Source organism: Hippocampus bargibanti, linkage group LG10, assembly GCF_051943395.1.
Source record: "Hippocampus bargibanti isolate YZ-2025 linkage group LG10, ASM5194339v1, whole genome shotgun sequence".
NCBI lineage: Eukaryota > Metazoa > Chordata > Actinopteri > Syngnathiformes > Syngnathidae > Hippocampus > Hippocampus bargibanti.
Genome location: NC_142743.1, coordinates 1134876 through 1150127, shown reverse-complemented (window position 1 = coordinate 1150127; position 15252 = coordinate 1134876). Strand labels below are relative to the sequence as shown.

The window sequence follows — 15252 nt, the reverse complement described above, 5'->3', positions numbered from 1 at the left end:
CAATCACAAGTTATCCTGGCTCTGAGATAGTAAAAGCAGCCACAGACCACCACACTGCCATTGCGATGCTTCACTGTTGGCATCATGTTCTTTTTAGCAAATGCTGTGCCATTTTTATCCCTGATGTAGCAGGCCGCACATCTTCCAAAAAGTCACATTTTACATTTGTCAGCCCATAGAATGTTTTTTTTTTTGAGGATCACCAAGATGTGTTTTGGGTGAGCAATTATGATCAGTGTCTTTCTTATGGTAGATACATTAACACTGACTAGAACTGAAGCTCTAGAGATATTTGCCATCTGTTTACTCTAGGTTGTTTTGCATATTCCTGGATCACGTGCCATCACTATCTTGGGAGTAATTTCAGCTGATCAACCACTCCTGGTAATTTTTGTCACTGATCTTAGTTTTATCCATTTGTGGGTAAATGGCTCAGACAGTGGTTTGCTATAGCCCATGAGCTTTACTAGTATTACTTTGGGTTATTCTGCTACACAATAGGCTAAGCACTGGCGAGGATCTAATCGTTATCGTTAACCCTGTGAAGTTTTTGGTCTGAACAATTTGGTCTGTCCAAGATCGATTTCTTGGGGCACCACATTTGTGAACAGGGCGCCATCTCCTTACCCGCCAAAGTGCAGGCAGTGGTTGACTTCCCCCACAGTTAAGGCTTTTTTTTTGGGGCATGATGCATTTTTACAACCGGTTTCTTCCTCACGCACCTCCTACAACCCCTTTACGGCGCCTTGAGAAAAAAGAAGGCTAATGACCCCGTCGAGTGGCCTCGCACAGTCCTTTCAACAAGCCAAGGACGCTCTCGCGAGTGCAACTTTTCTGGTCCACCCGATCTCAACTGCACAAGTAGCTTTGACTACCGATGCGTCTGATGTTGCCGTAGGGGTGGTAGTCGAGCCGCTTGTGGAGAGCGAATGGCACCCCCTTGCATTTTTCAGTCGGAAACTGCAAGATAACGAACACAAGTATAGTGTTTTCGACAGAGAGTTGTGAGCACTCTATCTTGAAACTCCTACTGGAGGGGCGCCTGTTCACCGCAGATGTGAATCACAAACAACTTACATTCACCATGTCGAAGGTGACTGAACCGTGGTCGGCCCGACAGCAACGGTATTTAGAGGCCATTTCAGAATTTACAACAGACATTCGTCATGTGGCCAGCAAATGTAACCCTGTGGCCGATTGCTTGTCACGCGCGATCATGTATCGAGTCCAGCTCGGGGTGGATTTTTCAGAGATGGCCACCGCCGAATCTGAGGATCCTGACATCCACGAACGCAAGGCAGCAGGCACGGCCCTGAAGCTTGAGGAGGTGGCACTATGTGAAGGGGGTCCCGCTCTCCTCTGTGATGTGTTTGCAGGTCGCACTCGTCCCGTGGTGGCAGGAGTGGCGTCGGCGAATTTTTGATTCTATTCATTGCTTCTCACACCCTGGCGTCCGGGAAACAGTCAAACTACTTGGGGCCAAGTAGTTTGACTACTTGAAGTTTGTCTGGCCTGGGTTACGAAAGGACGTAAGGAAGTGGGCAGCTGCATGCGTGGCATGTCAGCGCGCAAACCTGGAAACGTTACCAATTCCGGCCAGGAGAGTTGACCACGTTCATGTGGATCTGGTCGGGACCCTCCCTCCTTCGCAGGAGTGCACGCATCTCCTCAGTATGGTCAAACGGACCACTAAGTGGCCGGAAGCAGTCCCCCTGTCCTCCACGACCTCGGCAGATATAGCACACGCATTTCTGTCGTCCTGGGTCACGCGTTTCAGCACGCCATCCGACATCACTTCGGACAGGGGCCCCCAGTTTGTGTCCGGCTTCTGGTCGGCTATGGTGCAGTCCTTGGGTGTGCAGGTACACTGCACTATGGCCTACCACACGGGATGTGTGAACGTTTCCAAAGCCACGCTACGGGCCACACTATCGGGCGTCAATTGTGTTGCCTGGCCTCCGTGGGTCCTGCTCGGGTTATGTTTGGCCCCAAAAGAAGACCTAAACGCCGCTCCGACAGAGTTAGTGCTTGGCCAGCCGCTCCACGTCCCTGGTGAATTTCTGCCTGAAGCTTCAGGTGCACCTTCTTTCCCCTTTTTGCCTGGAGAGCCCCTGACTCCAGCACCATTTCACCACTGTGTCCCCAAAGTGTTTGTTCGGTCTGCTCTTCGGTCAGGCCGGTTTGTCTTCGTGCGTCACGATGCCCACCGCTCTCCCCTCTAGCCGCCGTATGCCCGCTTAGAGTGCTCAAACACGAAAAGAGTTTTGTGCTCGATATGGGTGGGCGAAGGGAGGGCATTTCAGTAGACAGGCTCAAAACGGCTCATTTAGTTGCGGGCGAGGACATTTCGCCGGCCAGGTTCCATGTCGCGGACGCCCTCCAAAACCTCCAGCCTCACCGCGGCATGCCAGGGTTGAGTGTCGTTCCCCCACTCAGGTCTCACCCGGGTCACCTGCCCGAATAACTTCACCTGCACAACCGAACGAAGGACTGCATAGTCGTTGTGGCAGGCTGGTCAAGCCCCCAGCAAAGTTTTCACCTTGACTTTCCTTCTGGGTGTTCTGGGGTGGGGTGGGGGGGCTGTGTGGCGCGCACAAGTACCAGGCATCTGCACAGGAAAGGGCGCGTTTATGTTACATATATTTCACTGCATTTTCTGTTTGAGTGAGCTCCACTTGTTAGCCGTTGGAAGAAACACATGTCTACGTGCAGTTTTGTGTGCTCCTTCCTCAATGGCTACAGTATTGTTTTATTGCAAATTAGAATCAGAACCTTTTCTCTCCACAAAGGCAAATCCTTCGGTCGATTAACCTGAAGTTCACGATACTCGTCATTTTTTATTCGTCGGGCCTATTCAACATGAACGGCAAGTATCATTCCAATCAAAATTGTGCTTTCCGCCAACCTAGGTCAGTATCATCCAATCAAAATTGCGATTTCCGCCAACTTCAGCCCAAACAGGACATGAACATCGAAAAATCTATATATAAAAAATATAATCGTGGAGCCAGATGCCATCATCAAAAGAGCCAATAGTTCCTGTCCCCTGTTTTAAAGGATGTACTAAATGAGGGTAAAAAAACTGAATGTAATTCGTGAAGAACCCCCCCTTCAAATAAATACATAAATAAACTCTTACATCAGGATAAACTGATGTACCCTTAGGCGCAAAGGGAACGACTCAATGTGTATCACATACTATGCATCAACAAGCTATTTACTCATCCATCCATTCATCCATCACTCCACTTTTTATTCTTCACTATTGTGATCTGGAGCCAATCCCAGACAAATACATCCTGTACAGGTTGTTAGCATCGGCAGGGCTACATACCAAACAATCATGTCAAACAATCATTCCCACTCACATTTAAACTTCAAGGACAAGTCTTCAATGAACCTAATATGTTTTTGGAATATGGGAGAAAGCAGGAGTCCCCCCCTAAAAAAACAATCATGCACGCACGGGGGAGCATGCAAACCCCACACAGGACGGCCACAGGACTCAAATCCCAAATTTCAGAACTGTGAAGCAGATGTGCCAACCACTGGTCCAGCATGCCGCCTATTTAAATCACAAGAAACATATTAAATGTATGTGACTATGAAAAGCAATACAAAAGAGAATTAATCAAACTGACATACCATAAGTGTTTTGTTGGCACAGAAGGTTGTTTTACAGCAACAAGGGCCCCTCCTTTGTCCAGAAACCAAACATTGTGCTCCTCTTCAAAAATCTGCATGTCATCGATCATACATAAAATAGCATAGTGTTAAATAGTGTTAAAAAAGTAACTAAGACCTGCCCATTGACATTCACGCAAACACTAGAAATACTCTGGCTCTCTTTTTTCTTGAAAACTGAATCATTCAACCCCCTGTATACCCCCTCACTTTTTTTCCTCTGACACTTGCAATTCTCTCCCTCTATATTCTTTTCTGAAAAAGTCAACAAAATCCACCAGCATCTTGGCTCCTCTGTATCCCCCTCTCCCCCAACCTTCCTTCCCCCTCATGTCTCTTATCTTCTTTTGATCTCCCTCCTCCCTCTACAATCGCAAACCTCATTACTAAATCCAAGAATTCTTCCTATAAATTAGATCTTCTCCCAACAGTTCTGGTCAAATCCTGCTTGCCGTCTCTCCTTCCATTCATTTCAGCCATTATTCACTCAGGAATCGCCCCTGCCCGACTGAAAACGGCGGCATTCACACCAATTCTTAAAAAGCCTGGATCTGATCCCAATGACTTCAAGAACCTTCGCCCCATTTCTCACCTTCCTTTTATTTCCAAAATCCGAGAACAAGTTGTGTACCCCCAGGTACACTCTCACTTTCCCAGAATGATCTCTACGAACCATTCCAGTCTGGTTTCCGCCCCCACCACAGTACAGAGTCAGCTCTCTTAAAAGTCACGAATGATCTTCTTTTGGCAGCTGACGCTGGTTTCCTCTCCATCCTCGTCCTTTTTGACCTAACTGCAGCTTTTGATACCATTTCTCATCTCATCCTCCTTGACAGACTTTCCTCCATAGGGATCACTGATACCCCCTTAAGCTGGTTCCACTCTTATCTCTCTGGCTGCTCTCAGTTCATCCAAATTAATTCCTTCACTTCACAGTCCTCTCCTGTTTCTTGTGGTGTGCCCCAAGGCTCTGTCATGGGACCTCTCCTCATTATCATCTACCTTCTTCCCCATGGCAATATTCTCCGTAAATTTGGTATACAATTTCAATTCTTTGCGGATGACACCCAGCAAACCTGACACCTCTCTTCCACCCTCTTCAAAAGTTTAGGTGTCATCCTTGACAGCACACTATCTTGACATTCCCATATAAATAACTTAACCCGATCTGCCTATTTCCACCTATGCAATATCAATCGTATTCGCCCGTCTCTCACCCCTCACACCACTGCTATCCTCGTTCATAGTCTTGTCACCTCCCGGATTGACTATTACAATTCACTTCTCCTTGGTGTCCCTCAGAAACTTCTCCACAAACTTCAACTCGTCCAGAATTATTCAGCCCGGATCACCAGAACCTCAACCTTTCACCACATCACCCCCGTCCTCCAAGAGCTCCACTGTGTCCCGGTCAAATATAGAATCAACTTTAAAATTATTCTTTATACATTTAAAGCTATCCATAACCTTGCCCCCCCTACCTGTCTGACCTTCTTCAATTTTCTATTCCCTCTCGTTCCCTCAGATCTTTTTCCTCCCTCCACCTCTGTCTGCACCCCCCCTCCCCCGGTCCCCCGCTCGTCTCAGCATGGTAGGGGACAGGGCTTTCAGCTGCTCTGCCCCCAAACTCTGGAACTCACTTTCTCCCAACATTCATAAAATCGATTCTCTTCTCACCTTCAAGTCCCATCTCAAAACCCACCTAGTATTTAAAATGGCATTTTCTGTGTAGCTCTCTCTCTTGTTTCTATTTATAATTGTATGTAATTCATTGTATTCTATTTGTGATTGGATTGTATTTATTATAGTGCCTATGCTTGTTTGTGACTGTAAAGTGTGCTTGAGAGCTTTGAAAGGTTAAATGAAATGAAATGCTTAAAATGAAATGTATTGTTATTTTTAGACAAGGAGATGAATGAGCTAAATCCTACCAAATTAGCTTTTTAACATGGAGTTTAGCACACACACTCAGACTTTAAGACACGCACACGCACACACTCATACACGCACACACACACACGCACACACGCACACACGCACACACGCGCACACACACACACACACACACACACACACACACACACACACACACACACACACGCACACACACATATAAACGCACACGGGCGCATGCATATACAAAAAACAGACTTCGTTCTGAACTGTCACCTGTCTCCAGCTATTTCCGGCATCAGATGATATGTACATGCCAACATTGTTGTAGGACAGCTCAGCTCCAATATTCCCTGCAAAGTATACGACAGAAAAAAACAGGTAAATTATAACACGGGAGAGGCGCAACATACTCACTTAAGATTAAGATATAATTCAATTTATTGCCAGTTATTTTTTAACACCAGTGGAAATAAATTGGATCGTTCAAGTTTCAATCAAATGATATTATACTGTATATCACATTATTTTTATTCGCCCTCTTCAAAACATAAAAGCAAGTCCCTACACCTCCTTTCATGATCATTTTCATCTTTGCTTTATTTTATCATGTCTCCAAATTATTTGATGACAACTAGTGGTCTTTAGTTATTTTTTGTTCTTTTGCATTACACATTGAAAAAGCCTAAACTTCCAGCAAAGTATTGATATACATCCAATGCTTTTCAGATTCCCAACTGTCATCCCCTCAACTATTGGATATGAGATGTGCATAGCGTAGACAGACACACAATTTACTGCAGTACCCTGACATAACCCATGCAAAGTGACAGATATGAAATTACCATTCAAAAAGCTTCCTGATTATTGTGCAGATCTGTTGGCCACATAGCACAATCTGCTGCTATAAAAATGACCACTGACCTATAAATCTAAGTAAACCTTTCAATAAGTTCATTAACTTATGAGATCCTGGTGATGGTGAATGTATTTAGGTTTCAGTGATTGTTTGAATAATGTACACAGTTGTATCATTTTTGAGTGTCTGCAAAGGTAACATATGTCATGAAAGGCACACATGTATAGAGCAAGCTTTCAATCTCTCCATGTATGTGATTATAATGCTCCTCATGACCCCTGTCAGAGCTATAAAACCATTTTTCGGTTCATGTAAATAATAGACGACTGCAAGTTCTCCCCTACAGATTACTGGAGCGTTCAGACAACATAATGCTGTCTTTGCACTAGCTGATGCCTTAAAGGACAACCGACGTCTTGTTTTTGAGTTGGTGACGATTCCTGACGTCACGTCACGGAGGGAACGCCCCTGACCGAGAAAGCGACACACAATGCATTTTGCGGTACTTTGTTTAGTCTGAAAACTTCGTGTTGATCCGTGTTGATCCAAATCTGAAGCCATTTTTTTGATTCTTGAGCAAGGCAAGACGTCTTGGTGTGACATCACGAACAAGGGGGTGCGACCTTCTGAAACTGGCCACTTCCGGGTTCAATTTGAAGTAATTTTTGGACACTTTAAGTCATTTTTATTGGTGTTTTGCATTTGACTAAAAATATCATCTTGCGTGTTTTGGGTATTTTATATGCAACATTTACATTAAAAACATTTTTCTGATGTCAGTTAGGAAACAAAAATATGGTGTCGGTTGTACCTTAAAAGTTGCCGCAAGCAAATTCAATCACACAAATCCACGCAAGAGAAACGACTCTGCCACAAAGCGACACGATCCCAAGTACTGTTTTTTTTTTTTTTTTTCAAATTCCTGTGTATTTTTTATGTATCACACAAGACAAAGAACAAGACCACATGCATACAGGCATGCAAGGAGAGACTGAAACGCGTGGGTTGTTAGGTACTAGTTGTCAGGAAGTAGAATGGCATCTGTCCAAGATCAACAGTTTGCAACCATTCAAAAAGTGTGTATACATCTGACAATAATCTTTGAAACTTTTAGTGAACCCTGGTGAAAAACTTACTTTCTCACCATGGGTAAACACTTGCAAGCATTAAGCACTTGAAGAGATACGGATTGTGCTTCATTTTTTTGGCACTTAGAGAAGATTATCATCCCTTTACATCTGCTTGTACACAATGCTCTTTCTCTCTGAGGGTAGTGCGAAAGTTAGGTGTGAAATCAATTAAAGGACAACCGACGTCTCCGGGCAAGTGGTGTCCATAATTTGGCTTCAAATGACTTCTACTGAGCGTATTTTACAAAGATTCCACCGCATATAGCTATATTTTACGTTTTAAGACCTGTGCTGAATATTCAGGAAGTCTTGTTTTTGAGTTGGTGACGAGTCCGTACGTGAAGTCACTGAAGGAACGCCCCTGACTGAAAAAAAGACACATTGTAGCAGTCCTTCTATCACGTCAATGTATTTTGCTGTACTTGTTTGGTCTGAAAACCTCGTGTTCACCAAAAAGCCGCCAGAAGAGGGCGACCAAGCTCCATTGAAGGAATTTATCAGCCTGTGGAAACCGGCTGATTAATTCCTCACAGGAGTTTGGACGCCATTTTCTGCCTCGTTTTTGGTGATCCATTTCCCCCCGTATGCTTTCCTCTTCAGAACTATTTGAATCATATTCATAACTGGATGTGTCACAAGAAAGCATATTCTCCGAATCTGAAGCCATTGTTTGGATTCTCCAGCAATGCAAGACGTCTTGGCGTGACGTCACAAACTGGGGGCGGCACTTTCTGGAAATGCCCAATTCGCAGCTCGATTTTTTGCAGATTTTGGACACTTTCAGTCATTTTTATTGGTGTTTTCCATTTGAATAAAAATATCATACTGCGTGTTTTGGGTATTTTAGATGCTATAAAACCTTTTTCTGATGTCAGTTGGGTAAAAAAAGTGATGTTGGTTGTCCTTTCAAGGACAACAGACACTTCCCGACATAGTTGCGTCCATAATTTGTAAAATCACTTCAAATGACTTCTACTGATCGCATTTAACAAAGATTCCAGCGCATATAGCTATATTTTTATTTTAATTTGCGCTGAATATTCAAGGGTCTTGTTTTCGAGTTGTTGAAGATGCCAAAATAGACGTGTCTTTAGGAACCCCCTGAGGCAGGTCTCCCATGTTGTTTATTGTTGACATTGTGGATTGAGCGAGAAAGCAATACACAGGAGATTCCGAGTGCATTTTTGTCACTTTGTTTAGTCTGAAAACACTGTGTTGAGTGAGAAATTTGAAGGAAAACTACATAAATAATGTGATGGTGAATCGTTGTGTGGCAGCCAATTGCGGTAACACGCATAAAGAGGGTGTTTACACAAATTCCCAGCAGACAAACCAACCATTTGGGCAGAATGGAAAAGACAAGTCGAACAAACCAGAGCAGGGTGGAAGGCCACGAAGCATTCATTTGTTTGTCGTGCTCATTTTGAAGAAGATTGTTTTGAAATACAGGAATCCAATATGACGAGTCCATGTTAACGTTAGCATCAATATAATTCTGCGAGAGACAGCAGAAAGTGTGGAAGCTTTTGAGCCATGTGTAGGCTAGCTAGCAGTAACTTTGCGTATGGACCCGGCAAGTCGACTTTCATTCCGATCGTTTGGCTGGATTTTTACCAATCATGGTCATCAATTTTATGAGAATTGTGATTCACTACAATTTGTTTATGATGAACTCCCTTGTATAGAAGGCCATTCATACATAAGTTCGTAACTTTTCATCTTGAAAGTTGAAACAACTTTTTGCATGCACAACCTTAAAGAATCTACATTGATGTTGACATCTTGTAGCTTATTATTTGTTATTCATGTCCTTATATGCCATACATCACCGAAGTTGATGCTATATTGCTAATTCACATAGCGTCATATATGCTTCATATGTCATTTTGTTTCGTCGCTTGCATACGGCTCGAATTGATACGGGAGGACTTCTTTAATTGATAGCAAACCACATATGATTTCCTCTTCAGAACTATTTGAAACATATTCATAATTGGATGAGGAACAAGAAAGCATCTTTTCTGAATCTGAACTCTCTGAAGCCATTGTTTTGATTCTCGAGCAGGGCAGTTTGTGGGCCAGGATTGGCGGTTTCGCCCAGAAGGTTCCCAATGTGACATCACAAACATGGCGGCAGGACTCCTGGATCTCTCCAGGTTGGAGATCGCCAGTTGCAGTTTTGGCCAACTTGAAGTATTTCTTTATTGGTGTTTTGCGTTTGACTAAAAATATCAGTCTGCGTGTTTTGGGTCTTTTAGATGCTCTAAAACGTTTTCTGATGTCAGTTGGGCACCAACAAATGGTTTCTTTTGTCCTTTAAATGAATTAAATGACATGCAATACCAGAAGCCTATTGATTTTGAAATTGGTGTAATTGCAATTGTACACGTTTCTGCAATTGCATCAATTATAGTCAACATTGAGTTGTGTTCCCACCTGTAGCAACAATGATCCCTGGTGCAGAGCTCTTCGTGGAGATTGCCCCAGACACATAAGGGTTCTCTGAGCTTTGTAGTTGAAGGTGAAGGGAACAAAAAGGCTAGAAAATATAATAAAAACAGGATTTCAAATTTGAAACATTGCCAAGACTTTTGTCGACCGCATTATGATAACCTACTTTTGGAAAGTTGTCAAATTACCAGTAGGACAATTACCAAATGTGATATAGTATTATGGTAATTCATGATGTAGTATCAAGTTGTTTCATAACAATAAGACCAATCGAGGCTTAACTTTGAAATGCGGATCTCGTCTGCGTTAAGCGGAGAATCCGTAAATGGATATGTTGCTTTGTTCGTTTTTTTTAATTTATTTGCTCATTCATGTATAGTTTGTTTAGAATTGCTTACAATTCACATTCGAATTAGGTGTCATGAGCCACGAAGGCCAAATAGTAATATAAGGATGTGACAGTGGTGGAAAAAGTGGTGGTTGTCTTTGCAAAGCAACAAAGCTATGCAGAGATAAAAAACAGGAAGCAGACGGGACAATTAATTATGTATAGCCTTCTTCTAAATCAGTCTGTCTCTCTGTTTCTCTCTTCAAAATTATTCTATCATCACCTATACAGATCTGCAATATAATTATATATATATATATATATATATATATATATATATATATATATATATATATATATATATATATATATATATATATATATATATATATATATATATATATATATATATATATATATATATATATATATATATATATATATAGGGCGGCCCGGTAGCCGAGTGATTAGCACACCGGCTTCACAGTGCAGAGGTCGCCGGTTCGCGTCCCGGTCCGGCCTCCCTGTGTGGAGTTTGCATGTTCTCCCCGGACCCGCGTGGGATTTCTCCAGGTCCTCCGGTTTCCTCCCACACTCCAAAAACATGCATGGCAGGCAGATTGACCACTCCAAATTGTCCCTAGGTGTGAGTGTGACTGTTGTATGTCTTTGTGTGCCCTGCGATTGGCCGGCAACCAATTCAGGGTGTCCCCCGCCTCGTGCCCGAAGACAGCTGAGATAGGCTCCAGCAACCCCCGCGACCCTAATGAGGAATAAGCAGTATGGAAAATTATATATATATATATATATATATATATATATATATATATATATATATATATATATATATGAGAATGTATATGAAGCATGGCCTGCCACAGGATATCGTTTTTAATGGAGGAACAAAAAACACCCTTTGTGCTTGGTTCTTGGTTTCAAAGAGCACCAATAGCACACACTCACACACTCTTACCAGTATGCAATGAATTTCATTTCCATCCAGGTCAGTTGCCGGGGCTTGCAGGAGCCTCCAATCTCTGCCTTTGTTGTACGTGATGAAGGTCTTTACCTGGTTGTCTTGCCGTTTGTTGGCAATCAACATGCCTCGAATGCCTGCAACCTAAAGGCCACACACAATTAACACAATTCATTTTAAGCTCATCCTTCTGATGTTGTCGGGAAGCATTCATTGACATTGATACACTGATCGCATGAGCTATAGTGGATCAGCTCAGCTGAGTCATTCATTTTCTGATCAACCATACTGCCATAATCCGACGGCATGTCATTGACCACCTCTGTCAATGGGGACGTTAACGTTGTAGCGTGTGACCAATTAATTTTGGCACGCATGTTTGGATTTTGGTGCTACTTGCTCATTTGTAACAATTGTATATTAACTTTCTTTCATTTTGTAAAGGTGTCGCTTTGCTATTCATATGGTCCTTGTGTGGGTCTTGTAATCCCTACTGTTTTTCTTGATGCGGCGCCACTGCAAATACAGTCTCTCAAACGACTAAACTTTCAAAGGTATTGCTGTTTGAGACTTGAGTCTGAAGGTATGAGAGGCATCGATGAGCTTGAATGTATCAAAGGCATGGACAACTCAAACAATATCTATCCGCATGCTAATTCAGATGACGGGATGGCCACCTGGAGATGTTTTTTTTTCTTTTTTGCTTGGAAAACTCAACCTATGTTGGACAATGCTTTCATACAGGATATTTTGAGTTAAGCATTTCAATGCACAGCAAAAGGATTATGATGGGAAGGCATTTAAAATTATAGCACCGGCGAGCGCGGCAAGTGATTTTATTAACCCCGCCCTGGTTACATTTTAGGACTTGTTACACAATCAACTCCATTTCATTGTTCACATTTGAACCACTTTAAAGTTGTGTCATCTTTGCATCACCATTTCTAATAATGTGGCAGGCCAGATCTGAAACCCAGGACTTCAGTTTTGCACTGTGTACGACAGTGTCAATCAAAATCAAGTTCAACTCATTTGTTCATGAATAAATGTTTCATATTCAAATCACAACCCTTGTTTTTGCACGTCATTGATTGATCAAGATTGGCAAAATGTTTAAGAATACCGCTGTTTATAGTGTGTAAGCGGTCAACAAGTTATAGGCTGTGCAGCTGTCATAGCTTGACCAGGGCAAGTTGAAACAAAAGACTCAACACAGGGATATTTGTCCCTGTAATCGATGTGGGCAGATTTGAATGACAGCAGTTGCTCAGTTAATAACACTCGAAGCTCCTCATGCTCCTCGTTGTACTTTTATTGTTAACATATGCTAAGTACAAGAAAAACACTGCCCCCATTATTTGCATATGACACGCCAGTGCGGCTCCTTAGTGGTAATTAGATTAACTCGGTCAAAGCTTTGAACCACCGATACACTGAAACATTCATGTATCGTCTGCCCAATAAGCAAGTTGCTGACTACGAAATTGAAAAATGTTCGCCGGGATGCAACACCAGTTCCCCAACTATCTTTTGATGTTCTACAATACTTTGTAAATTGTTGTCTCTCATTTCGTGATAGAGTCTTTCCTTCTCATATTTGTTTGCAGTAATATAATTACTTTGGATTTCAAAACGCCCTCTGCCCAGATGGCCCATTGCTCTAGCGTGCAAACATTTGGGGGCGCTAAATACACATATATATAGACAAGTCCAAATTAAAAGAAACTTGGAACATGATATAATTTTTCTCGTAGGTTTCTCTATGAACAGCCGATAAACAGGTGACTTCAATAGAAATGTAAACCATCTTGTGATTGATGTGTGATGATTGTGATCAATATTTAAACATGTTAATTAGTAATTGGCCACAAAAATCCTGATTGTGTTCAGTCACAAGACATAGAAGCATATTTTTTGTTGTATTTTTGCATTGAATCGGCATTCTTCACAAACTTAAACTCAAACGAACCTGCTTGTCGTTCACTTCTGTAGTTCACAAAGTAACTGACATTCAGACAGGAATATTTATTGTTCTGCATTTAAGTATTATCACGAATTACCCTCGGGGTTGAACGACTACAGAACTGTTGCTCTGACGTCTGTGGTCATGACGTCCTTTGAACGCCTCGTGCTGAACCACCTGAAGAACATCACCGGAACTCTGCTAGATCCTCTTCAGTTCTGGCAAACAGGTCTGTGGAGGATACAGTCAACATCGGACTGCACCACATCCTTGACCACCTCGACAACACAGGAACCTATGCAAGGATCCTGTTTGTGGACTACAGCTCTGCGTTCAATACCATCATCCCAGAACTCCTCATCCCCAAACTTCTCCAGCTTGGAGTGTCCCCTACGATCTGCCAGTGGATCCTCAGCTTCCGGACAGAACGGACACAACAGGTCAGACTGGGGAAAATATCATCCTTAACACGAACCACGAGCACTGGAGTCCCACAGGGATGCGTCCTGTCTCCATTGCTCTTCTCTCTCTACACGAACGACTGCACCTCAACGCACCCAGCTGTCAAATTCATAAAGTTCGCAGACGACACCACGGTCATCGGTGTCATCAAAGACGGCGACGAGTCTGCGTACCGACAACAAGTGGAGCAGCTGGAGCTCTGGTGCAGCCGTCACAACCTGGAGCTGAACACGGTCAAGACAGTAGAGATGATCGTGGACTTCAGGAAACATCCATCACCACAGCGACCCCTCACACTATCCAACTGCCATGTGTCAACCGTTGAGAACTTCAAGTTCCTGGGAATCACAGTCTCAGTCTCACACCAACTCTATCCTGAAAAAGGCCCAACAGAGAATGTACTTCCTGAGGCTGCTAAAGAAGCATGGCCTGCCACAGGAGGTGCAGCAACATTTCTACATGGCAGTCATCGAATCCATCCTGTGTTCTTCCATCACTGTTTGGTTCGGGGCCACCACAAAAATAGACAAAATCCGACTTCAACGGACAGTTCGGACGGCGGAAAAAAATCATTGGTACCGCCCTACCCACTCTCGAGGACTTGCACACTGCAAGAATCCAAACTAGGTTGCTGAAAAATCATACTGGACCCTCCGCACCCTGCCCACCACCTTTTCCAGCTACTCCCCTCAGGCGGGCGCTACCGATCCATGCGCACCAAATCCAGCAGACATTTAAACAGCTTCTTCCCCCAAGCCATTAACTCTTTGAACAGTAGCCCAAATTGAACTGTATAGTGCCTCTTTGCAATTTTTTTGATGATGATACTAGTACAGCGTGTTCGACCGGAAACAAATTCCTTGTGTGTTCTACATACTTGGCAATAAAGATAATTCTTATCAGAATCAGAATCAGAATACCTTTATTCGTCCCGCAATGGGGAAATTTGCAGTCCACAGCAGCAATTGAAGAGGGATGGGGTTGGATTCTGATCTGATTATATAACTGAATTAGTCGACACAAAATATCACATCTATTGATAATTGACATCTTAATTTGAGGAGATTGTGTGCTCATAAGGTAGGCCCAGACATGAATATACACACATCTATATTCTTCTTGAGATGCCCTGTTTGCTGTTACTCCCAATTGACTTCAGCAGCTCTGAAGTACGATAAAAGATTTAAAGGACAACCGACGCCTCCAGATGAGTTTTGTCCATAATTTGTAAAATCACTTCAAATGACTTCTACTGAGCGTATTTTACAAAGATTCCACTGCATATAGCTATATTTTATGTCTTAAGACTCACGCTGAATATTCAGGAAGTCTTGTTTTCGAGTTGGTGACGATTCCTGACGTGACGTCACGTCTGCAACGCCCCTGACCGAGAAAGCGACACACAATGCATTTTGGGTACTTTGTTTGGTCTGAAAACGTGTTGATCCGTGTTGATGGCGAAATTAGAAGGAAAACACATAAATAACACGATGGTGAATCGTTGTA

The 15252-nt window shown here is 42.9% G+C and overlaps 1 protein-coding gene across 4 annotated transcripts in view; it reads right to left on the bottom strand.

Moving 5' to 3' along the window:
• LOC148892032 (VPS10 domain-containing receptor SorCS3-like) overlaps positions 1–15252 on the bottom strand; it is a 181753-nt gene that overhangs the window by 39129 nt on the left and 127372 nt on the right. For all 4 annotated transcript variants that reach the window (XM_089005560.1, XM_089005559.1, XM_089005558.1 and 1 more), the window contains 4 exons: positions 11319–11465; positions 10003–10105; positions 5854–5930; positions 3646–3737 (listed from right to left, as the gene is read on the bottom strand). In XM_089005560.1, the coding sequence (XP_088861686.1) occupies positions 3646–3737; positions 5854–5930; positions 10003–10105; positions 11319–11465 (419 nt within the window). The remainder of the gene's footprint in view (positions 1–3645; positions 3738–5853; positions 5931–10002; positions 10106–11318; positions 11466–15252) is intronic.